At 42.5% G+C, this 26,235-nt stretch overlaps 1 protein-coding gene across 4 annotated transcripts in view; it reads right to left on the bottom strand.

The window, feature by feature from the left end:
* Positions 1–26,235, bottom strand: part of HDAC9 (histone deacetylase 9) — a 428,850-nt gene that overhangs the window by 48,430 nt on the left and 354,185 nt on the right. For all 4 annotated transcript variants that reach the window (XM_083467863.1, XM_083467859.1, XM_083467860.1 and 1 more), the window contains one exon: positions 8,178–8,296. In XM_083467863.1, coding sequence (XP_083323989.1) covers positions 8,178–8,296 — 119 coding nt within the window. The remainder of the gene's footprint in view (positions 1–8,177; positions 8,297–26,235) is intronic.

Genomic DNA, 26,235 nt, shown 5'->3' with positions numbered 1-26,235 from the left:
CAGTGACTCTGAAATCCGAGAGCCCAAAGTCAGCCACTAAGGGGATTTCTTTACAATCAGCAAATTCAACTGAGGATACTTTGCTTGAGATTTATTTTCCTGAAATGTGTTCCATCTGCAAACAGCACGCACATAGCCTCCAACATTTCTCCAACGGAAACAGGGACATCTTATTCCCTACCCTCCAACATTTCCCCAAAGAAAATAGGGGCATCCCAAGGAAAAGTGGGACATTCTGGGATCAAGTCAGAAACTGGGACGGCTTCTTTAAAACTGGGACTGTCCCTGGAGAATAGAGACACTTAGAAGGCCTGCATGCTAGGCACTGAGATAAGTCGAAAATAGCCTTCTGGTGCAGTATGATCAATGGGAAGGCCGGTTCCTGCTTAAACTGGGACAGCCTCATACTGAAGCCAGTTTTAATCACGGAGTTATTGACATGTGTTTGGTACAAGACAAATTGCAAGCATAGATGAACTGGAGTTTCCTAAAGACAAGGTAAATCAACAAGCCTATGCTAATACATTAAACAAAGGCTTTTTACAGAAGGTCAAATCAGGGACTGAATATATGAACCCACTTTTTTTTCCAGTATTCACTTAGACCTTGAATAAAGAAGGAAGGTTGACATGCTAGCTTTTTGTGCTTAGGTTACACATTAGTGTGTTCCAAGGCCATACTTGAAAGTCCCTATTTATAGCACTTCATTTCCTGATTTATAGTCCAAAATATTGTCAGAAAGGCACAAAAAGCCAGAATAATTTGCCGCAAGGGGAACATTTCTTTTCCGGTCCCTCTCAACCCAGAAATAACAACCAAATCTGCCCTAGTTGGCTTTCTACGACCACACTTTTCTGTTTTGTTTCTTTGATCACTGGTGTTACCTTCAGGCCACTGGCATTATTATAAGTGTTTGGAATTGGAATGTGAAGGACTCACAGTACACCCCTCAGTTTGTGCAATGTAATTTAATTTTGCACTAGGACTGTATACACACAGCACTTTTAAAGCATATGCAAAGCACACTACAGTGGTGCCCCGCAAGACGAATGCCTCGCAAGACAGAAAACTCGCTAGACGAAAGAGTTTTCCGTTTTGGAGGTGCTTCGCAAAACGAATTTCCTATGGGCTTGCTTCGCAAGACGAAAATGTCTTGCGAGTTCCTGCTGGTTTTTTTCCCTTTCCCCCCTTTTTCTAAGCCACTAAGCCGCTTATTAGCTGATCCGATCAGCAGATAAGCCGCTAAAAGCCACTAATAGCGCTAATCCGCTAATCCTTCAATGGGCTTGCTTCGCAAGACAAAAAAACCGCTAGACGAAGAGAATCACAGAACAGATTATTTTCGTCTTGCGAGGCACCACTGTATTTCCCTCAAAGGATTCTGGGCACTGCTGTTTGCTATGAATTATTGGAAACACTAACTCTGTGAGGGGTAAACTACAGGGCCCATAATTCTTTGAGGGAAAGACAGTGCTTCAAATATGCTGTAAAGTTACAGTGCACACACAGGCTAGGACTCCAAGCTCCTAGTTCTCATCGATGGGGATGAGAGCTGGTCTATGCATTGCACTTGTGAGGCTGTCGCCACAGCTTTGTCCTGCTGTGACACCATTCTTTGCTTCATCGGGGGGTAAGGAACCTGTGGCCCTCCATACAGGGATGGCCCAAGACATTTTGGCACCTGGGACGAACCACAAAATGGCAGCCCCACCCCGTCAGGGAAGAAAGGGTTAGTGAAGATCTACATCAGGAGCAAGGGGGTGAATACAGATCTACACTGGGAACAGGATGCGTGTGGCGCTGTGGTCTAAACCACTGAGCCTCTTGGGCTTGCCGATCAGAAGGTTGGTGGTTCAAATCCCTGCGATTGGGTGAACTCCCATTGCTCTGTCCCAGCTCCTGCCAACCTAGCAATTCGAAAATATGCTACTGCAAGTAGATAAATAGGTACCACTGTGGTGGGAAGGTAAATGGCATTTCCGTGCACTCTGGATTCCATCACAGTGTTCCGTTGTGCCAGAAGTGGTTTAGTCATTCTGGCCACATGACCCGGAAAGCTGTCTGTGGACAAACGCCGGCTCCCTCGGCCTGAAAGCGAGATGAGCGCTGCAACCCCATAGTCGCCTTTGACTGGACTTAACCGACTAGGGGCATTTACCTTTACCTTTACACTGGGAACAAGTAGGGAGTGAAGATCTACATTGTGAGTGGGAGCGTGGGGGTTAAATCAAAGGCCGCAACAGGGGAGGAGGAAGGGGTCTGCTCTGAATCACGCCGGGTGGCTGCAGAGCTCCACCCGTACTTTACTCAAAATAGCTTGAAAAATAATTCAATACACAGAATGTGCTGTTTGCTTACAAACAACAACAACTTGGGCATTTGCTTGAGATAAAGAGAAATGCATTGGTGGACTAATGAAGGAAGGATCCCAAATACTGAAACTAGTTGTTGTTTTTTTGTGTGTGTGTGTGTCAGTTTTGGAGTGTAGAAAAGGTACAGACCATGAAACAAATGGCCTTTAATTGCTTGATGGGGTTAAAACACCACAGCAGACTTTTTAGAGACTCCTTAACTTGTCTGTCCCTACTAGGATGGCCTCTCTGTCAGATTAAATGTTATTGCCTCTCTGGCTTTCCCTGTGCTCAGCTTTTGAAGTCCATGGCCAAGGGGCCAGGGAGAGAATATTGCCTCAGATAAGAGGTGTTTGCTTTTTAAAATACTTGAGGTAACAGTCCGTGGAGCCCTTAACAGTCCAGCAGGGACCTATGAGCTCCAGCTAATGTCTCCTGGTTCCCTGTTGGTTTCAGGGCTACTCTCCATAAATAAATAAATACCATCGCTATTTACTTGCTGATCTCGTGTATAAAGATCCATTCAAATTATGTCACAGACTTGCTATAGTTTACTTATAAAGAATGCTTCTCCACTGCCCTGCATCTAAAAATTCCAGGGCGTTTTACCAAAGCGTGGTTAAACCACTTCACGCAACTCATCTTAAATACAATTTTAAAACAGAACGAAAGGTAAACGTAACAAAATGCAAGAAAGCAAATGACCAAATAAAAACCCTAAAGCGGAAGTGCAGATCAGGTCAAAGTTCCAAAAGTAATCCCAAAAGCCTGTGCAAATAAGAAGAAATTTGCCTTGTGCCAAACAACAACAACAAAACAAACTTTCTAAATATTAGGGGCATCAAACATTCCTTGTAAGTCGGACTTGGATAGCAAGGGGGTGAAATTCTGATAAATAAAGACCTAATCTGAGAAAATCTCAAAAATTCTTAGGAATAAAGTCCTGAGAATGCAGTGTGATATAGAGGTTATAGTGCTGGACTAAGACATGGCAGACAAAGTCCCACTCAGCCATGAAGTTCACTGGGTGACCTTGGACAACTCACTAACTATTAGGCAAGTCTGCTTTGCAGGCTTGTTAGGAAGATAATAAGGAGCAGTGTACACACCCACCTGAGCTCCTTAGAGGAAAATTGGGATATGATGCAATAATAATTACAGTGCTACCTCAGGTTAAGAACTTGAAAATTCATTTTATCGTGCCATACTGTAAACATTAAGGGCTCCAATAATTGGGCTCAGCAGCAAGTAGATATCCAATCTCACATTGACTGATGCGCCTTCTAAATAAATGCTTCAAGGGCATCTTTTGTTAAACTACTGCTAATTGTCATTCCACTTTGCCCCATGGTGCCAAATGTTTTCTTTGAGATAACAGAGAAGAAGCAAGAGTCAAGTTCTAGACTTGGAAAGGCAGACGCTCCCCTTACCCCTCTCTCCGCATAAAAAAAAGTCACCCAGCACTTTGTTTGACACTTTACTGTTTACTACAGTGGTGCCTTGCAAAACGAAAATAATTCGTTCCGCGAGTCTTTTCGTCTTGCGATGTTTTTCGTCTTGCGAAGCACGGTCCATCGCAACTGCGCCTCTTCAAGCGGCTTTAAGAAAAAAGCGCAAGACGTTTCCGTCTTGCGAAGCAAGCCCATAGGAAAATTCGTCTAGCGAAGCAACGCAAAACCGAAAAACCCTTTCGTCTAGCGAGTTTTTTGTCTTGCGAGGCATTCGTCTTGCGGGGCACCACTGTATCTTTGAGATAGTTCCCATTTAATGGTTCAATTACTGCACCGGGTGATAAGGCAGTATCAAGAACTTTAGGCACAACATTTTTCTCCCCAAGCATTTTATGATAAAGCAAATACAAAGGGCACAAACCAGCTAAGGTTAAGTGTTTTCTGTTTTTGTTTTCTCATCCCACCGGTTTCTGTGGGAGACACTTAAGCACATGCTTAAGCTACTCCTTTAAATCAACGGGGTTTAAAACTGCTTTGTTTGGGCTGGATCACAGTGAAAATATTTTGCATACAGTTCTTTATTCAAGACAGATAAGAAGGTATATGTTATTTTTCTATTATTATTAAAATTACAAGATGGACGCAGAGAAAAAACTTTAAAGTATAGAAATATGATGATGATGATGATGATGATGATGATGATGATGATGATGATATATTATTTATACCCCACCCATCTGGCTGGGTTTCCTCAGACATTCAGGGAGGCTCCCAACAGAATATTAATAAATATGAACTAAGGAAGAACATATCATTTTTTTCATTGATGCAATGGCGAATGCACATCTGGTCTTGCACAGCAGTTAGGAGGTTGAAGTATTGGTTTCGGTCACTCACCAGCTCACAGGATTTATTATTATTTTTTAACATTAATTTTTTATTGATTTTCAACAAGAATACATTCATATACATTTGTTATACAAATAAGTCTCATAAAGAACCTTAGCTCTGCCGAGCTTCAGACTTCCCTCCACCCCTTCAGTAAGTATCATATATTTTCATTATATTGCGTATTTTGTTCGTTTATCTAATTAGCCATATGCTGTTGAAGTTAATCAAACCCTGCCAGTGTCTTAAAGATTTACAATTGTCTCTTATATACACCAAATATTTACTCCAATTTTCATAAAACTTCTGATCTTCCTGATCTCGTAGTCTCCCTGATAGTCTAGCTAGTTCCGCATAGTTTATCGATTTAACCTGCCAATCCGTAATAGTTGGTATTACATCTGTCTTCCAATTCTGGGCCAACAGAGTCCTTGCTGCCGTCGTGGCATACACAAATAGATTTTTATCTTTTTTTTTTAACCTCCTTTCCAACTAATCCCAATAGAAAGGCTTCGGGTTTTTTTGGGAAAGTATACTTATTTTTTTTAAAAAAAGTTCATTGTAAATTAGTTCCCAAAATCCCTTCACCTTCCCACATCTCCACCATAGCTCACAGGATTTTTTTGAGGGCAAAAATGAGGAGTTGTCATATATTCTGCCCTGAGTTTCTTGGAGTATGGCTGGGATATAAATGCAATTTATAGAGATGGTGGTTGGTTGGTTGGTTGGATGAAGGAATAGAAGGACATTTTGAGTGCAATCCTATGGTCCCTAAGAGGGCCTCCTGGGAGACATAGGATACTGTGGAGCTTTCCTTCCTCAGAGATGAAGTGGCAGCTCCTCTGCCATGAACTCTCGCCACCTTGACCTCCATGGGATTGCTCCTCCCATTATTATTGTTTCTTATTTACAAATATGTACAATCCCCCAGTCAGAAGATCCTCAAACCAGAGAACCGCAAATCAAAGCAAGAACAGTAACACAATGACATAACACGAAAATAAAAACTCATCAACAGAAGTCAACATAGCACCACAGGTAACTAAATCTACTCAGGGTTAAAAAGTCTGCCTGAAAACAAACAAACAATTGTATAGCACAAGAATTTGGTTTAACTTAACGTGTAGAGATGAAACTGTAATGCAGAAATACAGAACATACCAACCATATGCTCTCTGTTGCCCATAGACCATGGGTAGGAAAACTAAGGCCCGGGGGCCGGATTCGGCCCAATCGCCTTCTAAATCCGGCCCGCGGATGGTCCGGGAATCAGCGTGTTTTTATACATGAGTAGAATGTGTGCTTTTATTTAAAATGCATCTCTGAGATCTGTGGGGCATAGGAATTCGTTCACCCCCCCCAAAAAAAAATATAGTCCGACCCCCCACAAGGTCTGAGGGACAGTGGACCCCCCCTATGAAAAAGTTTGCTAACCCCCGCCATAGACCAACCCCATATGTGGAGTCCTTGCATAAGCAGACCCTTCCTTTCAGAGGATGAAGTTTCGCATGTCCAGTGGAAAGCACAGGTATCATTTTTCTGTCCATTAAAGTGAATGGGTGGAGGAGCTCTATGTATGCATGAGAGCACCTACCCCCTGGCATATCCTGCTGGATGGGAAGCCATTGGGCGTGATCATGGCAATCTTTTAATGTTTCACTGTTGATATGGCTCTCCTCCTCTTTTTCTCCTTTATCTTTTTATACAATGAATATTCATAATGCATTGTGAGCCATGCTGATATTACAGGTTGTCTTATTAAAAATTTAATAACATTTTAGCAGTGGAAAGGAAATGCTGAAATTATTGAGCGTGGCTATAATATGGCAAAGGGGAATATCTGGATCTTGAGCTGCACCAAACATTTCCATTGATATCAACAACTGCTGCGTATGAAGATCAAAGACAGTATATATGGTATTAATCTGGGGCCTTTGGGAGACCCTTTATGGGGTGTTGCACTAAAAGTCAATATAGGATCTGAAGCAGCAACATATGATCCAGTTTATGCACTATTCTGAAATGAGAAAAAAAGTGTGTGTGTGTGTGTGTGTGTGTGTGTGTGTGTGTGTGATGGCCTTTCTTTCTTTCTTTCTTTCTTTCTTTCTTTCTTTCTGTATAGCAATATCCAACTGAGTCAATTATTTACTTAGTCAAGGCAGAAACACAGAGTGAGCGCCCCAGAACAATTGTGCTAATGTAGTAAAGGTAAAGGGACCCCTGACCGTTAAGTCCAGTTGTGAACAACTCTGGGTTGCAGCGCTCATCTCATTTTACTGGCCAAAGGAGCCGGCATACAGCTTTCGGATCATGTGGCCAGCATGACTAAACCACTTCTGGCGAACCAGAGCAGCACATGGAAATGCCGTTTAACTTCCTGCCAGAGTGGTACCTATTTATCTACTTGCACTTTGACATGCTTTCAAACTGCTAGGTTGGCAGGAGCAGGGACTGAACAACGGGAGCTCACCCCGTCGTGGGAATTCAAACCGCTGACCTTCTGATTGGCAAGCCCTAGGTTCTGTGGTTTAGACCACAGTGCCACCCGCGTCCATGCTAATGTTGTTGGGCCATTAACTGGACCTTTGCTTCAAACGGCCTCGGTCCTTTATACCTGAAGGAGCGTCTCCACCCCCATCGTTCAGCCCGGACACTGAGATCCAGCACCGAGGGCCTTCTGGCGGTTCCCTCATTGCGAGAAGTGAGGTTACAGGGAACCAGACAGAGGGCCTTCTCGGTAGTGGCACCCACCCTGTGGAACACCCTCCCTTTAGATGTGAAGGAAATAAGCAGTTATCCTATCTTTAAAAGACATCTGAAGGCAGCCCTGTTTAGGGAAGTTTTTAATGTTTAATGCTGTATGTTTTTAGCATTTGATTGGGAGCCGCCCGGAGTGGCTGGGGAGACTCAGCCAGATGGGTGGGGTATAAATAATAAATTATTATTATTATAAACCCTTAGCAGTGAGTCTCCCCAAAGAGCAAAGCCTATTCCTACTATTATCTCTGACTGCCAGACTCAAAAACAAAAACAAACCAGGCCAAATGAACACCCCACCAACAAAACCTTTGTGGTGCTACAATAGCCAGAATGTTGCTTATGCCAGTGGCGTAGTGTGGATTGTCAGCACCCGGGGCAAGGCAAGTAATTTGCGCCCCCTAACCCGTGGATTTGCACCCCCTAACCCGTGGTTTTGTGCCCCCTAACCCGTGGATTTGCGCCCCCTAACCCTAACCCCCAGATGTTGCGCCCGGTGCGCCCGGCCCCCCCTGCACCCCCCACACTACGCCACTGGCTTATGCCCACATCATGGGATGCAGGTAGCCATTGCGAATATCAGACACTACCGCCTGTCGACTCGTGCGTTGACTTTGCACCTTGCTAACTGCTGCAAAATGGTTACGTGAGCATATCAGGCAAAATTTTGGCACCACCTAGAATAATTTCCTTGGGGGAGAGACAGAGACTTTAAAAAATGCGTACGTACATTTAGCTGTCAGTTTGTACCCGCCTAGAGGAGGGTCGTGGCCTTCCACGGCATCAAAGCCAGCCGATACTAAGACAAAGTCGGGCTCGAACTCAGAGGCGATGGGCATAATCACAGTCCTGAAGACAAAGAATAGGCAAATGGTTATGAACAAGAGGCTTCATTTAAAACGCACTGATTAGCATGATACCATAATTAGCTGCCAACTAGCTCATCTCCCTCGAAGTTTACTTCCATGTTCATTTTCTCTCTCTCTCTCTCTTTCCCTACTTTCTGCGGATTTTTAATATTATTATTATAAAAAGACCCCCATAATTTGCAGGTACATGCAAGAGCTTCTAACGTTACACCCACATCTGGGCCTGTTTTACCCTCCTGCCTATAAAGGCTGACTCTTCGAGGGAAGTGACTAATGGATTACAAAGAGAACTCTGAAGTCTCAGTGGAAACCTGCATTGCTCCAGTGAGTGAGAACTTGGTGTAAATTTGAACTATAAATTTCTTTGGGGGAAAATGTTTGCTTTTTAAACTTATCCCCATCCTCTTAACATTTTAAAATGTTTGTCAAGATGGGGGGGGGGGGAGGCGGGTAACTCTTGTAGAAAGGGTGGGGTGGGGACACATACAAATTCCCTTAATCAAATTCAGGTCCCGCTGTCAGGCATTTTCTGAGGTCATGCCTGGTAGGAATTTGGCTACCACAAATCAGGAAAAGCACCCCCTGCTGGTTTCAGGAAGAAACTTCGAGGCTTTTCGATTCTCCACTTATTAACTCCTTCTTACCCAGTGTTTTATATCAGCCTCTTTGTTTTGGGCCAGCCCTACAAGGGTTAGGTGAAGCAGTTCACTTTGGGCAGTGGAATTAAGGGGAAACTGATTTCTGAATGGGGAGACAAGCCAATTTTTAAAGTGTTGGCCATAGCAAAGGGGAAGAGGTGTCCTTTGGCAGCAAAACGTCTTAGGTTGGCAAGAATTTGGAATCAGTTTGTCAGTGTCAAGGCGAAGGCCTGTCAAAACCAGAAATCTTCACCTTGGTATTACAAGAGTCTAGCCCTCAGTGACTTGAAAATTCAATGACATATTTAGTAATTCAGCAGGGTGGTCACTTACAAGTCACCCAAAAAAGAGGGATGCCTCAACAGCAACAAAAAAGGACACATATTTGCAGAAAATGTGCATATGTTGATTCATGTATAAATGCAAATTTTTACATAATTACTATTCTCCAAATAGAAATACTCTAAAAGGTCGCACTATAGTGGAAACACTGGCCAAGCAGCCTGTAAGACTCAGTCTGCTATAACTGTTGATGGGCTGCCTCAAGGCTCTGGCTCTCCATTTCCAGGACTTGGACCAGACAGCCCTTCAAACAGAGGACTGTCAGCAACATACTTCAATTAGAGGATTGTCCTATGCAGGGGCGTATGAAGGGGTGGTGCGGGGGTTGGGGTCCACCCCAGGTATCATCCTTCAGGGGGGTGGCAAAATAGCTCACCGCGGGGGTGGCACTTACCGCGGAGCCTGGCCTGCAGTGTGCCCGAGCCACGCGTCTCTCCTGGGAGTGACGCAGTGGCTCAGGGCCCAGCGTTGCCCAAAATGGCAGCGTGGGGATTGTGTCTATCAGGTGGACTTTGTGGGCAGCTTGCTGTGCCACCCCCCTGGGCAGATTGCTGCGCTGCCCCCTGAGCGGATCGCCACACCATGCCCCTGTGGGTGGCTCGCCCCGTCCCTGTGGGTGGCTCGCCCCACCCCCGCTGCTCTGGGTCCTGGAGCAGCTAGCTATGCCCCAGGTCCTATGCAAATTAGGATATATGACAAATTCAGATTGCACCTGCATGGAACTGACTGCAGAATGCCAGCTCCGCAGCCTAAGAAGCTTGGACTGTCTGAATCCAAGATCTTCTGGTGGCACTAATGACGCAGGGAAGTAGCCCTTTTCACGTTGCGAATGGGATCAGTTCCGGAGGCCCGTTCACAACGTGAAAAGCCTGCAACCTGAAGCGCGGAACCTGAACAGGTGCGTGGCATGATTTGGCACTTCTGCACATGTGCAAAGCGTGATTTAGCACTACTGCGCATGCGGTGAAACCCGGAAGCAACCTTTTCTGCAGGACGCAACCTGAAAAAAGGTAACATGAAGCAAACGTAACATGATGTATAACTGTATTGTGGACAGCAGGTGCACGGGCAATGTGATAATACTCAAGGTAGCACATCAGAAAGTCATGTCCACACATTAAATGAGTAAAACTGATTTATGCAGTGTCATCTTTGGAACTTCCTTTTGCAAAATGTTTGTCCCCCACCCCACTCTTGTGGTTTCCAAATGGACCATGAAAACTTTAAAAATAAATAAATGATCAAGACTTAACTGCATTTTAATTTGATGATGTTGTTCTAATGAATTATTTTTATTTATTGTACTATTTTAATGCTGGTTCTTATTTCACCCTATTTTGCTTGGCCTTAAAAGAGGTGGGAGATAAAAATAAAATAATCATAAATGGAAATCATTTATGCAAATGACCATTTATGCAAATGCCAGTTTCCCTCTTCTGCTAGGCATCTTCTTTGAAACATATAAACCAAAGACTGTGGTTCATTCTTCTAACAAGCCAAGGTATTAACTTTTCCCACTCCATAAAACAGGGTTGGGGAACCTGTCGCTCTCCAAAAATTGCTCACATCAGCCCCAGCTAGCACAGCTATGGATAAAGGATAATAGGAGTTGTAGTCCAATGATGTCTGAAGGACCATAAGTTCCCCATCCCTGCATAGGCCTTCTGGAACAGTTTCCTCCTTTCCAAGCAAAGCAGCTCTTCCTGTATTCCAAACTTCTTGCTCAACAACATGTTCTTGGGAGTCTGGAGAGATTCACAAAAGAAACTTTCCCCTGAGTCCTAATACATTCAGTCTGGTGCATTCTGCTGCCTGTAAAGAAGTCACAGGATGGTTTCCAGCCATTGTTAAACCATCTAGCACGCGATCCTTGCTTCTAACACTATGAATGTCAGATGCAAGTCATTCAGGCAGCGAGAGAGGGTTATAAAGAGAAACCCAACAACCTTGGAACTTCCCTCACCGCTCTGAATTACTCCCATTTATCTTGTATGGGTTTTACAGCACATGGGGCAGAGATGCCTGTGAACTGAAAATCGGGGTGATGCTGCCCCAATTTCAGTGAACATGCATAGAGGGGGACACAGCCATGAGGAGGAGATAGGTCCTATCCTGGCTCCCACCCCTCCCTTGGCCAGGTTCCTGGTTGCTCATCTGCTGTCTCCACCAGTCTATGAATGCTGTTGTTTAATGCCAAATCAGTATGCAATAAGATTTCACTCATCCGTGATTTGATTTTGGATGAGGGTGTTGATCTGGTGTGTATTACTGAGACCTGGGTGGGCAAATTGGGAGGAAATAATCTGACCCAGCTGTGCTTGGTACAGATACTTGGTACAGGCTGCAGAGATGGAGGGGGATTTGCTGCGATTCATCTCCTTCACCTGGAAGCCCCTCTGTTTTGAAGCTGGCTGCCAAGGCCTGCACTTGGTGCCGGGCCAAGTAAACTAGGCTTGTTGCTGGTGTACCATCCAACCTGCTTCCCAGCAGCTTCTTTGACTGAGTTGGCCGGCCTCAGGTCCGGTGTTGGGGGAAACCAGAATGAGAACGACTTCAACATCTGTGTTGAGGACTTCATTGCCTCCATGGGGCTGTCTCAAGTTGTCATCGCCCTGACACACAGGTCAAGGCTTGGTGTTTGCTCTAGATGGAGGAAGGAGTGACCTGTAAATGGGAAGGCTAGATGAGGGGCAAAAAACTGGCCTTGACCCCAGCAAAACTGAGGTGGTGTGCCAAGGTGTTGTTGGTCAATTGACTGCTTTGGATGGGGTCACACTCCTACTTAAGGAGCAGGTTAATTGCCTGGGGGTGCTCCTGGATCCATCTTGGTCACTAGACTACCAGGTGACCTCAGTGGCTAGGAGTGCTTTTACCAGCTTCAACTATGGCTATTTCTGGATGGGGTTAACCTGACCACTGTCATCCATGTGCTGGTAGCCTTCAGATAGGATTACAGTAATGTGCTCTATGTGGGGCTGCCCCTGCAGTTGATCCTGTAACTGCAGCTAGTGCAGAATGCCAGGACCTGACTGCTCACTGGACCAGAAGATCATCATCGTATTATGGTGCTGTCGAAACATTTGTGCTGGCTATCAATTAGCTACTGAACTAAGTTCAAGGTGCTGGTACTGGTCTACAGAGCCCTGTACAGCTTGGGGCCAGGATACTTAAAGCAGCATCTTGCCCTTTATATACCCAACTGATTACTGTGCTCTGCAGGATGTCATCTCATAAAGAGGTCCCTTCTGCACAATGTTGGAAATGGGTCTTCAGTGCTCATCTCCCTTCTTGTGTTTCTCACTATTGATAATTTGGTGTCAGCTTCTTGTGAAAGAAGCATGTCTTTTGTTTACATAACTCCATAAAGCAGCATGTACATGAATAATCTACATATTAATTTCAGGAGAAGAATAATCCACAATATATGACTTCAGTTTGGAAAATGGGGGGTGGTATAATTGGGGGGGGGTACTGAATCACAGTTTATGCCTGATGGACCAAAGCAAATTAGCCAAACCTGTAATTAAAGTTTTGACAATCTGAATAATGCATATCTGTTTAAAAGGGGAAAGGCAATGGGATGATCTGATCATGCATTTTAGTTTGGCATTGAGATACACATTTTTCAGAACAGAAGCAACTTAATGGTTATAGCACTGAATCCATTTCCATGGCAATAAGTTCACTTCAAAAATTATTCTCTCTTATAGTTCATGTCTTCTAACTTAATATTATTTTACTCCAACAGCACTCACAAAACTAGTATACCAGCTTGCTATATTAGACAGTCTATTCTGCAAAATTACTTCCAGCGTTAACCAAAAGAAATGTAACTTGGCTGGACAAAAACAATATTGTTTAAGCTTAAGATCTCTTCTTCTCCATACCATAGATGCTGAAATCTTGCCTTTGGGATATTTGAGTTGCCCGCACCCCTTATCAGAGCTCACCAATCTCAAAGACAGAGTTGAAATGAGTTTCTAAAAGTATCTTTGGTTGTTCATTTGACCGCCTGGTTTTTAATCATTCTCACTGCAGAGCCAGTCTTTCCCATTGCTCAATAATCTTTCAACTGGAAAGAATTTGAAAGTTGCGTCATGGATTGATTCCTTTTACGAATCAATGTTTTGTGGCTGTCCTTTTTCTTCTGGAAAAGGCTAAGTAGAAAAATGAAGAAGCTGAAAATAATGACATGGAAATTTCTTTCCATTTATAAAGGAATCTCTCTGATCTAAGTCAGGAAGATGTTGACATTAGAGATGGCAGCAGCATCCAGTACTGTTGGCCCTCCCGAGTCTCAGCAGAGCTGTGAACTTCTCACTGAAACGATGACACATTTTTCCCAAGACAAAAACATTAAATTGGTACATTCTTTTCAAAACATCTATTTAAAAGGGCCAGCAGGACTTTAGACACTAGTTAAGAACAGACCACAGACAATGTGAATTTCATAATACTCCCAAGTGCCAGTAGAGCTGATGTGCTGAATTCGTCAGGGTATTATAAAGAGATACAGCAGTGGTTCCATACTTCAATCCTTCAGGAACTCTGGGATAACTCTAGACATTATATGTGTCTTTTTAGTATAACTGAAACTTGCTTTCATTAAGAGCTTTGTGACAAAATTAATTAATTAATCATCAAGGTAATGCCTGAAATGAAAGTTCAAATTGTATGTGTGCAAAGATTTGTATGTACAACCAGGACCTTGCAGTATCCTAAATGAATACACAAACAAACAAATAAACACAAGAGACTCTTTTAGATCTTAGAGGGAGTTCTGGGCGGAACTGCAGCCTTAGTTTCAGAAGCTGCCTACCTTCTGACTGGCCAAGCATCCTCTATATTACAAGTTAGTTATGATCTTCATTCAAAGATCACAGGGTGATTCACAACATAAAAATACAAAATGAGAACACAAAATACACAACATATAGTTGACTAAAGTAATTTGGAGGCTTGATTCAGCTTCATGTGCTCTGCTTATATTGTGTGTGTTTACTCTGGACAGCTCCTGCTTATATAGAAAATTCCCTTGTCATTGATAGGAAGCTCCGGGACATTTCACTGTTGGTAAAGGAACATTTCTCATGCTTGTGAGACATCACAGTAGGGCAAAGAGAACCACCCTAAAGAATTGCCTGGGCCAGGAACAATGTAATATGTAGGCCAGCCCTTTGTCCCAGAAGTTCCTCCAAAGCTAGAACACCTGATGTCCAAGAGACCTTTTCTATGTGGAAATATAAAACAGGGTGCTTTTGCACAAATAATACAATGTCAAGATTTTGCACAGCATCAGAGATGGTTCAAAACATTCTGGAATCCAAGGCAGAAACATCCAAAATGGTTCTTCCAATGATGATAAACCTTATCCACACAAAAAGCTCTCCCTATATAAAGGGGCAGTAGCATCCATGACAGATGGCCACCCAACCTCTGCTTAGAAACCTCCAATGAAGGACTGTCTACCACCTTCCGTGGGAGCCTGTTCCACTGTCAAAACAGCTCTTATTGTCAGAAAGTTCTTTCTCATGTTTAGTTAGAATCTTTATTGTAACTTGAAGCCATTCCATGTGACAGCCCTTTAGATATTTGAAGATGGCTGTCACAGCTCCTCTGAGTCTCCTCTTATCCAGGCTAAACATACCCAGCTCTCTCAACCGTTCCTCATAAGGGTTGGTTTCTAGATCCTTGATAATCTTGGTTGCCCTCCTCTGCGCATGTTCCAGCTTGCCCATACCCCTCTTAAATTGTTGCTCTATTGTTGCTCCCATGCTGGGCACATTTACCCTATTCAGGACCAGGGAATCCCCCCCACCTGTCCACCCCCTTTCCTCCAGAAAGGTGTTCTCCTGTCTTTAGGGGATTCACCCTCAATCCGCTGACCACCATCCAAAGAACGCTTTGGATAATCTGGAGAGGAGATTTCAGAACAGCCCTAACAATGTCAGTGAATGTTCCGCAGCGCTTGCGTGACTTTAGTCTTTGTATCCTTTACTTCACTTTTCTCTTGTGTGCAATCATTTAATTTATAAGGAATCTGCGGTGCCTGTTTTAATCTTGATTACAGATTGTTTTTTGGGGGGAGAGGTGAGTTCTTTACTAGGTGCGTATATAATATAAGAAAGGAAAAAAGAAAGGAAGAAATTATTCCTTCCCAATTGTCATATAAAGTATGCAAGCAATATCCTATTAGGTTTTATTTCATATTTGGTTCTGAATCTTACTTTCCCTAACTCCCCCTTTGATTTTCATGCTCCCCCCCACCTTCTGCTTGCTTTCATCCTTGCTCTTACTATGAAATCACATCCATATGATTTAAATTAGAACAGTTCAGTTTCACAGGAACAAAGCTGCAACTAGGAGCATGATGTGCCGTAGAAGATGGCTCCCCTTAATGGTAGTTTTGACCTTGTTAACAAGTACGTGTGCGTCTTCACACGGAAAGCCAAATAAAGAAAGACGTGTGCTAGGGCCAGTTCTGCTTCTATTAGCTATTTTGCCTTTGAGCCACATTAGCTACCATTTGTTTTCTGAGAGGTTCCCCCTTATTCCCTTTTTGCTCTTTCATGCTCATTGCAATCAGGAAAGCAAAAATTATAATAAATACTTTTCTTTTATCTCCTCTGTCACCCCCCCACACACACACCTCTAGTAATCTTTGAGAGTTCAGTCTATGAATGATTTTCTTTTTTAATCCCAATACTTCCAAATTATTGTTTTACTAGGAGATCCTATGTTCAGCTTTTCAGAAATGAAATGTTCTCTATCTGCTAACGCTGAATGAATTCCAGAATGGAAAAAGACTAATGCTACATTTACGCCATACATTGAAAGCACATTTCGAGTACACACAGCCCGCAAAGAATCCTGGGATGTGGATGGTGCTGGAAATTATAGCTCTGCGAAGGGTAAACTACAGTCCTCAGGGTTCTTTGGTGGATTGAGCTTTCAATCAACGGTATATAGGCAGCCTAATTTAATCTACCTTCTTTGAGGGAACCTCGTTTCGTGGTTCCATCATTTTCTTCTTGATCTTGAACAAGATGATCCCGAGATTGGCTGCAGAAACAAAAAAATGCCAGCCCTGACCCGCAGCGAAGGAGGCATGCTAAACCCCCTTGCATACCACAGTGTTTCCAAGCCACAATATCCTGACAGCTGTCCAACAAGCTGAAGCCAAAACGTGCCACAGAAACCTCTAATGCCACAGGAGTTGCTGCTGCAGAATATTGTAGGAGAAATTATGATATCCTTGCCTAGAAAGGGGCTCTCTGGGTCACAACCTAGATACCGGTCCCCATATTTTTAAGTGGCTCTTTTGCCCGCACCCTATCCAGGAGATTCACTGTGGAGCTGGGGATCCAATTCACGCAACAAGCCTCTCGGCTTGCAAGTGCTCCACTACTGCCTACTTCGGCAAAGGAAACAACTTTTCACATGCACAACACTTTAACACCCATAGAGCTTTTCCCTTGGCTGAAAAGAGCAGCACACACATGCAGATGTACAGTTTGTGTACTGGAAGCCACATAGTGCCTCAGATCAACTCAAATGTATGCAATCCAATATCTTATATGTCTCCTTTTGGCAGGTGATTTCCTCCGCAATAGCAGGTGATGGGAGTGTTCTATTTCCACCCATTCCAGCTGAATGGCTGGATCATGGGCAATGTGTTTAAGTTTGGTGTGGCCATGTCTTCATTTCCATAGGTTGACACAGAAGCATCTTTTATGCTGGATGCACACTACAAATAAAGATTTACTTATGCGGGTAAGTGTAAGTCCTCAGTGAGGCGAAAGAGAGGGATGAATTAACCCGAGGAGCATGGGATGGAATGACCCTGAATGGTGCAAAAGACTCAATGCAGCTGAGATTTCCTCAGCGGCAAGTAAAACGACTCCCTGAAAAGAATGGCTCGGACAGTTTCGTACCTATTTCATTTGTTGATTGGTGAGCAAACAAGCACAAGCAGTTCCATGCCGTCATGAACCACTGAACATTTATTCTGGAAAAGCTAAGCTTTGTTCACTCACTTTTTATGAGGCAGCCGCATGACGCCATGAGAAAACCGTCCTCCTTCCCATGTGTTTCCCCCATGTGTTTCACGCCCTCCCCCTAAGCTTAGAAGAAGAAAAATCTGACTTCTTAAAAACACAATGGAAAAGCTGTGCAATCTCCTCAGGTGTAGATGAGCCATCCCACACAGCTGTTCAATACCTTTCTCAGATGATCATGGCTGGTCCAGATGGCTCTAGTCCCTTCCTTATGATCTGTCCCTCCTCTCTAGATATTTTTTGCTTAAACCAGGCATGGCCAAACTCGGCAACTCCCACCATCCCTACAACTACAAACTACAACTCCCACCATCCCTAGCTAACAGGACCAGTGGTCAGGGATGATGGGAATTGTAGTCCCAAAACATCTGCAGGGCCAAGTTTGGCCACACCTGGCTTAAACCTTCCCCTTTGCAAAAAAACCAACAAAACAAAACCCAGCAACATCCATTTCTCCCCTACGCTCTAAGTTGCAGCCACAGGGAGAGGAGCACAACCATGACTCAAACTGCAGTGAGGGGTGAGGGCGTGTTTAACCCTATCCTGCCATGCCAATCTCAGCCTAAGTTTGAGTCTGGGCAAAGGGGGGATGTCCTCCTTGTTAGTGAGAACCATTTGGATTCTAGAACCCTGGAAGCAGAGTTGCGGTTTTGTTTTCAGCTTGAAGCAGAATCATTAGAACAGCTAAATTGCCATGACTGGTGACACCCTCAGTGTTCGTTCCCCAAGAAAAAGTCTTATAAACTTCAGTGTTTCTTATGCACCTTTGAGATTTCCCCACTCCTTTGTTTGCAAAGGCTTATTAAAGCAACAGTGGAAGCGGAAGTAGCAGTTGGCACATTATAAAGCCAACTGGTTTCAGAACTAAAACACAGTAATGCTTGTTTGGTGGACATGGCACAATAATCCACTTTTTAGAGGTAGGGTAGATATAATCTACCTCCACTGCAGGGACTCCTCACAGGAACTCCTCCTATGTTTCCAGAACACCTTGCATTCACTCATATTTTCCTACACTAAGATATTAAACCAGATATGGGATAACCAACGCTTTAGGGCGTTAGGCCTCACTCTAAGGGTTTCCTCTTTAATTTGCACTTCAAAGAAGCATTAAGAATCCATTCTATTTGCAACGCACCTTAAACTTTGGTATCTTTCCCTTCAAAGGTGATTAAATAGCCCTTTTTTGTGAGAATCCCAACTTCAAAAAAAATATGGAAAGGCTTCCTTCACAAATGAAGCACAAACAAAATGTTTTGAAAACTAATCACTTGGGGGTTTTTTGTGGGAGGGGTTTTTTAAAAATGTTTTTTAAAGTAGAAATCTGACTTCTGTGTTGTAAGGAATGTCCACACATAGCACAGTGAAATTCAACACTGGTAAATGATCCGACTACCTCAAAGTGAAGTTTTTGCCTTCCTACAGTGGCCTTTCACCCTGCCCTTTCCTCCAATCTGAGGAGAGCTGATGTTGATGGAACATATAATGGCTCCTTTCCTGTGTAGTAAAGTCAGCAATAAAGCTTAGTAATTAAGGTGACCGGGGAGGCCCGGCCCAGCAGGCCAGTGGTGTGGCGAACACTTTTAGAACTTCAAACAATATCAAAGTCATTGAGAAATGGGCCTAGTTCAGGACTGGTTTGAATTAAGCCTCACTTCCACACGCACTTTTCAAATCCAAGCTCAAACAAGAAAGCCAAGGCCTTCTGGATTTCATTAGAGCCAATTATCTTATCTGTTTCATCTCAGGCCTGACCCTAAGGCTGGCAAACAGCTATTCAGTGCATTTGGTTGTTTGAGAAAGCCTCCAGCCAGCCAATGGCCTAAGGTACTGATAATTAAAACATTGTTGCCCCCTGCCTCTTGTGATTAAATATTTTCAAGCTTTTGTAAATAATTTTCCCATTCTTTGCCCCAAGCCTCAAAGGTCCAATACACCCAGCAATTTACTGAGCTTGTCAAGAAAATACCGCTGGAAATAAGGCTATAATAGAAAGGGAGGGGAAAGGAGAAACAAACACACACACACACACACACACACACACACACACACACACACACACCCCAATGTTCGGATTGTACTTCTGAAAGTGTTGTTTGACGCATTATCAAAATGTGCATAGGAAGTCTGGTATAGTTTTCTTCCCCCCACGCCCCCAATAATAGTTTTATTTTGAAATCAGGCCAAGGATTCCATATCTATGAGGTCACTGGAGGAAATGTGGCATGTGAATGTAACAAATAAATAAAATAATAAAGAAATATGCAGGGTATCTTAATTCAACAATAGGAAAGGAGTAGATCAATAGTATTTTAAACAAACAAACAAGCAACCTACATCAGATCCATTATTTTAGGTTCTCCAGAACTGATAAATAAATAAGGGGTGTCTATTTTATTTATTTACATTCTCCAGATAAAAAGACAAAGGAGCATGGGAAAGAAAAACCAGGGAAGAAAGGGGTGGGGCAGGGAAGGAAGGAAGGAAGGAAGGAAGGAAGGAAGGAAGGAAGGAAGGAAGGAAGGAAGGAAGGAAAATATTAATCCAATTGTTCCTATCACAACATGTAACAAAACTGTGTTCTGGACCTTATCACTCCAAAAACGGACAAACAAGCTGCACTTCTGCATAAATGAGTCATTTTGCTGTGTTCCTTCTCTTTTAATATTAGCAAGTTTAACCACATAAAACCAATCCTCAATGGCTGGCAGAGTCATCAGTAAATGTGCAGCCATTTCCCTATAAACGAAGGTTTTACACTTCCACATAGCCCAGAGATCCACAGGCAGCTCATAGCCAGGGATAATTTTATTTACTATCAAAACCCAATAGTTTCTTAGCTGGGGATAGAACATTATATGTAATAAGATAGCACAAGCTGCATCCCATGTCTTACAGCTGACTTGCCCGTTGACGTATATCCATCTTAATCTCTGTGGTGTTAAACACCACCAGTAAATCAACTTCTTTTGGTCTCTGTAGAATGTTGGAAATGTTTCCATTTCCATCTTGTTTGTGAGATGTTGGTATTCATCTCATTTTCTCATTATCTAGGTACATTATAGTATCTAGATAAGCTAGAATTTGATATAATTGACTCAAGATTCCTTTAAATGGTTTACCAGTCAGTATCATCTCAAATTGTGTGCAGTCCCTCAATGAACTATGCTTAGCAATTATAGAAGACACTATGTAAATACTGGGGAAACGGCATATGGGAAATGCATGTTTCACCATCACCAATAATTTGCCTGCAGATCTTTGTTAAATCATTTCCCAATAAATTTCTGGTCTCAATTAGACCATAATCTCCCCAAATTTGTAAATTTCCTAATACCAATTTATCTGCCAGTTCCCTATTGTAATGAATATCTGATGTCATTTTAAGTTTGAGTTGATTTATTGCATAATAGTTTTCACAAACTTCTTTAATGCTGTGAATTTCCAACATAACCAAGCTCTGGAGAGTAATGAAATCATACCAGCTCTAGAATGGATTCTAAATTATATTTGCTTTAATCTTATGTCATTGAGGGATGTGGCACCATAGGAAACATGGTTTGGGAAGTACTTGTTCAAGGAGAAAAAAATTCAGGGCAGCACCAAAGAAACCGACAATTGTGTGTGAAGGTGAAAGCAAACCCTCAAAATGAAATTATTGTTAAAAAATAGTGTGCCCAACACATTCAATTGTTTTGTCTTCCACAGTTGCTTGAAACAACAAACCAAATGAAGTACCACAGTAATAGGACACAGCTGTACAGCTGCAAATAAAACATTTTGAATGTGTTGTAAAGTGCAATATACAATTGTGACACTAGACAGAGACTGTGAGCTATAGCAAATTCAATGCATTTTTCAAAACTATATATATATATAGCATTTTCACAACATTTTTAACATGTATGTAGATTCCACCTAAGTGGAACAAAATCCCTTTACCACTGAAGAAGGCAAAACAACCTAATCCATAATCTGTTTTAAGCATCACATGAAGTTTTCCCTTTTATGGTTTTGCTTCAAGAATTTGAGGAACGTCATGGGAGGGACATTTTAGGACTGAGGTGAAACTGTGAAGCTCCCTTGTTATTTTTGCTGTTGGATGCTGCATGTTGTTTAATAAATTTTGTGATATTTAAAATATGGAAATGTGGTTTATGTATATTATTCTGTCTTTGTTTTGCTGTGTTCTTATGAAATTGTTACTATCTTGTTGTTTGACTATGCCACTATGAAATCGATATTGCGTCATTGTTTTGCTCCACTATTATGAAACTCTTTCCATAGTGTTTGTTTGAAGTGCGTCCCTGTTTCTTTGTTGCAAGTTGCTTTGAGCATGGTTTTTGGGTGTGTGGAAAAGCCTCATGCAAATAAAATGAATGAATGAATGAATAAGTTCCCAATCATATTCCATGCAGCTGTGTAAAACTGTGCCACCTATTTGGTATCACATATGGAACTCATGTTAGACGGCAGTTTTTTGTTCCTCCTCCAAACCCCCTTAAATTTGTCATTTAAAGAAGTGCGCTGATCCCATTGGTTTGGCTTCAGACAGGGTAGCCAACGGAGTACCTTCCAGAAGTTTTTTCATTTCATTTATTAATTGCTTCCCAGAAAACATATTGAAGCAATTTAACTATTAAAGCATCAACAATGAAAACAATGTCATGAATAAAAACAATTTGAAATCCAACACAGATACAGACTGAGCTAAAACTAGAGGTCTCATCTGCCAATGATCAGCGATGGTGGAAGTTGGTATCCAGCAACTATGTTGGCTTCTCCTAATTTAGGAGTAGCCAGTTCAATGAATTCATAATTATGAATTTATTTATTTATCCATTTATATTCTACCTTTTCTTCCAAGCACTGGCGGAGAAAGAGGAGTGCAGGGAGAGCACACCGACCCCGGCAGTGTGATCCCGGTGGGGTGCTATGGCGGCTGCCCCTCCTCCCGCACTGGGCGCCACACCCCCTCAGTGGCATGCCATGCCCCCAGGATGCGTGCCACACCCTTATGGGCTGCATGCCACGCCTTAATCCAACACAGTAGCTATAATTTGAACTGAGGTTTGAAAAGAGATTGCCTTCCCAAGGGAAGGCTGAATATTCAGAGGACGTTGGAGAAGAAGAGAGAGTTCTGAGGCAGGTAAGGAGGGAGAGTGAAAAACCAAGGTGCTGTAAGGTTAGAAACATAGGTAAAAAGGTAAAGGACCCCTGGACGGTTAAGTCCAGTCAAAGGAGACTATGGAGTTGTGGCGCTCATCTCGCTTTCAGACAGAGGGAGCCGGCGTTTGTCCACAGACTGCTTTCTGGGTCATGTGGCCAGCATGACTTAGCTGCTTCTGGTGTGACGGAACACTGAAACCAGAGCAGTGCATGAAAACACCGTTTACCTTCCTGCCGGAGTGGTACCTATTAATCTACTTGCACTTTTTGGCGTGCTTTTGAACTGCTAGGTTGGCAGGAGCTGGGACCGAGCAGTGGGAGCTCACCCCGTTGCGGGGATTTGAACCGCTGACCTTCTGAGGCAAGCCCAAGAGGCCCAGTGGTTTAGGCCACAGCACCACCTGCGTCCCTTTTAGAAACATAGGAAGCTGCCTTATACTGAGTCAGACCAATGGCCCTGTAGTGCCAGAAGCAATATGCACTCTGCTGCTGCTGAAAATTGCAAGTAGGGTGAGTGCTATTGTGCTCATGTTCTGCTTTTGGGCTTCACGGAAGCATCTGCTTAGCTAAATGGGTGTAAAACAGCCAGGCTGTTCTTAGGATCTTATGCATCATATATGCTGACTAGCAGCAGCTATCCATCATTTCAGAAAGGAGTGTTTCTGAGCCCTACCTGGACAAGTACTGAGTCACTGACCAGGCCACTCGACCCTCTTCTAGTTACTGTGTGGGATTCAAAGGAACCTGCCTGGGCACCTGAAACTTTAAGATGAGCCTTATCTCCTCCTAAACAGTTTGCAGCCACAGGCAGGCAGACAGACCTGCTAACAGGACCTCTACTTTGTCCGGATAGGGTGTGTTTACATATTAATAGGCAGAAACACATTTATACAGCTGCATCCACACTGTGACATTTAAAAAAAATTATTTTAAGAAAACAAACAAAAAGAATAGGCAGAGGTGGTCTCATTAGCTAAGCTACATAAAACAGATATTTAAAAGAAGCATGTGGCTAACCTGGTTTCTGCTACTTTGGAAATGGCCCTTCCTTCTCATTCTGGAAAATGAGACCTTAATAAAATATCCACCAAAGGAAAGCAGTTAAACAATACATATAAAGCACCAGGGTGCAAATGCTGTAATGATGTTAACTTCTAGAAAGGTTGCATCAAAGACCCAAATGCTTGCACAATTTTACATTAGAACTGGGCTGGACAACTAAAACATACTGGGCACTGGAACAGGAAAGTGTGCCAATTCTAGATATTATTTTCAGCAACCCCAGTACAGATAATCAAGAATTTCAGTCTGATTCTATACACTGACAAATTTCTCCAACTAAACTGTCCATTTCAGCTTCTCTCAACCTGTCATTTTTACAACCTTAAGTTTACTTCTCCACTTTTATTATTATTAATAGTAATTTTATTATTCTTACCCTGCCCATTGACTGGGCCATCCCAGCAACTTAGGACAGCTTCCAGCATAAATAAAAGCATCAGTCTGAAATTTTGTACTATTTTTAAGCCCTCACTGAAGTGTGTCAGGACTTTACTGTGGATTTCACCAAACATGCCCATGTTTGCATGTGATTTTTGCCTAACTGACACATTTCTACAAGCAGTTCCCCATAGCAGAATGCATTTTGAACTTTATGTTCATTAATTTATGCATTTTAAGCACCATATACCTATTCGTGTACACATTTTTTTTGGTTGAGGAACTGTATCATAAATTCGGAAAAAGTGCAAATTTCAAAGGTGGCCTGCATTTCGGTTCACGTATTGTTTCAGGAAGTGATAATCAGGTGCAAAAAAATCTGAATTTGTCCCCCATTACTATTGCAAACCCATCATTCTATAAGCCTCTACTAGCCATAGTTGTGTCAGGATGTTTCAGGGTCAATCCGTGAATTATATTGTTCCTTCTAACTAACCTGGAAACAGCTTTGGTTAGCTACAGCTTGCACGCATCCATACAATTCAATGTATGGGGAGAATAGTTTAAAATATTGATGAATGCACCCACAGAAACTTGGGGTTCCACCCTGAGACCTCCAGGTATAGAAAGGTATATAAATTCAATAAATAAAAATAGTAATAATTTTGTTTTCTTTTTTCAAGGATCTTGCAGATGATTTTTCTCATCTCATTGCCAGTTTATATAGAACATTTGTATATAAAACGGGGAACATGATTTATCACCCACACACTTGTAACATTTCATTTCACCATTTTTTTGTAAATATTAGAGACACTTATGATAAAGCCTGAACCATTCTTGGAAAATATCTAGAGGCTAGGACTTTAATCAGTTTTCAACTCAAATCACATAAAAGTGGATGCATGCCTTGTTTATTATCCTCCCTCTTGCCTGCCCCCTATGCAGACGTTCCAATAAAAGGAATTGTGCATCCGTAAGAAAGTTGAGTTGCAGTAATTAATTTGTGCAATGAAAAGGTTTTGCTCTGGCTCTCCAGTGGATTAAATGAGCTTCATCTGCTGTTTTCAAAAGCTGGTTGCAGGGGGAATAGCAAAGGGAGTCAAAGGTGTTTTGGCGAGAAGAAGTTGGAGTTCCCAAATAAAAAAAGGAAAAGAAGGAAAGAAAAAAGGAGATTGCGTGTCACAAAATAAAAGCAGGGTTGCTGGTATAGCTTTATTGTAAACTTTGAAGTATAACAAGCCAGTCAGAAGACCTCTAGGTGTTGCATTTTCTCTCTCTCGTTCCCCTAACAAACCTTTTTCCATTCCTTCTTCCAAACAATGTCCCATGGACATTGACATTAAAGATGCCAAGAATTAAGGCATAGTGTGCAACAACTCACACTGTCAAGAAAATCAACTCTTGCTCAACAGAATTAAATAAACCAATGATTATTATGGAAGTGCCACATAAATCCTTGTACTTTTCTGGTGAAATTAATTTTTATCAAGGACCCCTTCTTAGGGTTTCTCACCATTTCCCTACAAAAACAGCTGCTGCTCTTCAGACAAGCTGCAAGACTAGACTGTTGTCGGAAGTGACAATGCAAGAGGCAATTCCCTCCCCCCTTTTCAGGAGTCCACCTAACATTTATTGCTTTGTGGTGCGAGGTAAAAAATTTCAAAAAATTAAAAAACGGTGACACTACCAAACTTAACTCAGGCAAACCAAACATGTAACAGGAATAAAGTGCAAAGCAAGCGAGCCCACGGATAGTGGGTTTTATCTCGCCTCATCACTTTTCACCCTGATTACACCATATGAGAACAAACTTGGAAACAAGGACAAACTTGGAGGGAATGTGATGATTGTGGAGCTCTGGGAAATGTTTTCTGGCAATTCCTGAGTTCTGTTCATTTTCAAGCACAGTATGCAGCTCTCATATAGTTCTCCCCCCCCCCCGGTCAATGCTTTCTTTCTCGCTATTGTCACTCTAGCCATGAAGACACCAGTTAGTCTATTTCTCGCTTGTCATCCTGAAAATATTCCCATTTCACTGCTGAACAGGGTGCTGTAGTGATTACCTCCACCTTCAGAAAATGTTATTTGCTTTACATTTTTTTAAAAAAGAATTCCTTCTGAAATGATGTCCACCTCTTTCTCAAGGATTAATGGTGGTTTAGAGCCAGTGTGGCCCACTGTATTAGACAAACTATATATTACAGACTTGCGTAGCTGTAGCCCCATTGGCCCCTGAAATGTGGAAGAGCTGGTTCCCAAGGGGGTGAACG

This window comes from Podarcis liolepis (assembly GCF_965112155.1).
Source record: "Podarcis liolepis genome assembly, chromosome: 12".
NCBI lineage: Eukaryota > Metazoa > Chordata > Lepidosauria > Squamata > Lacertidae > Podarcis > Podarcis liolepis.
The sequence above is the reverse complement of the archived record's forward strand: the minus strand, read 5'-3'. Positions and strand labels throughout refer to the sequence as shown.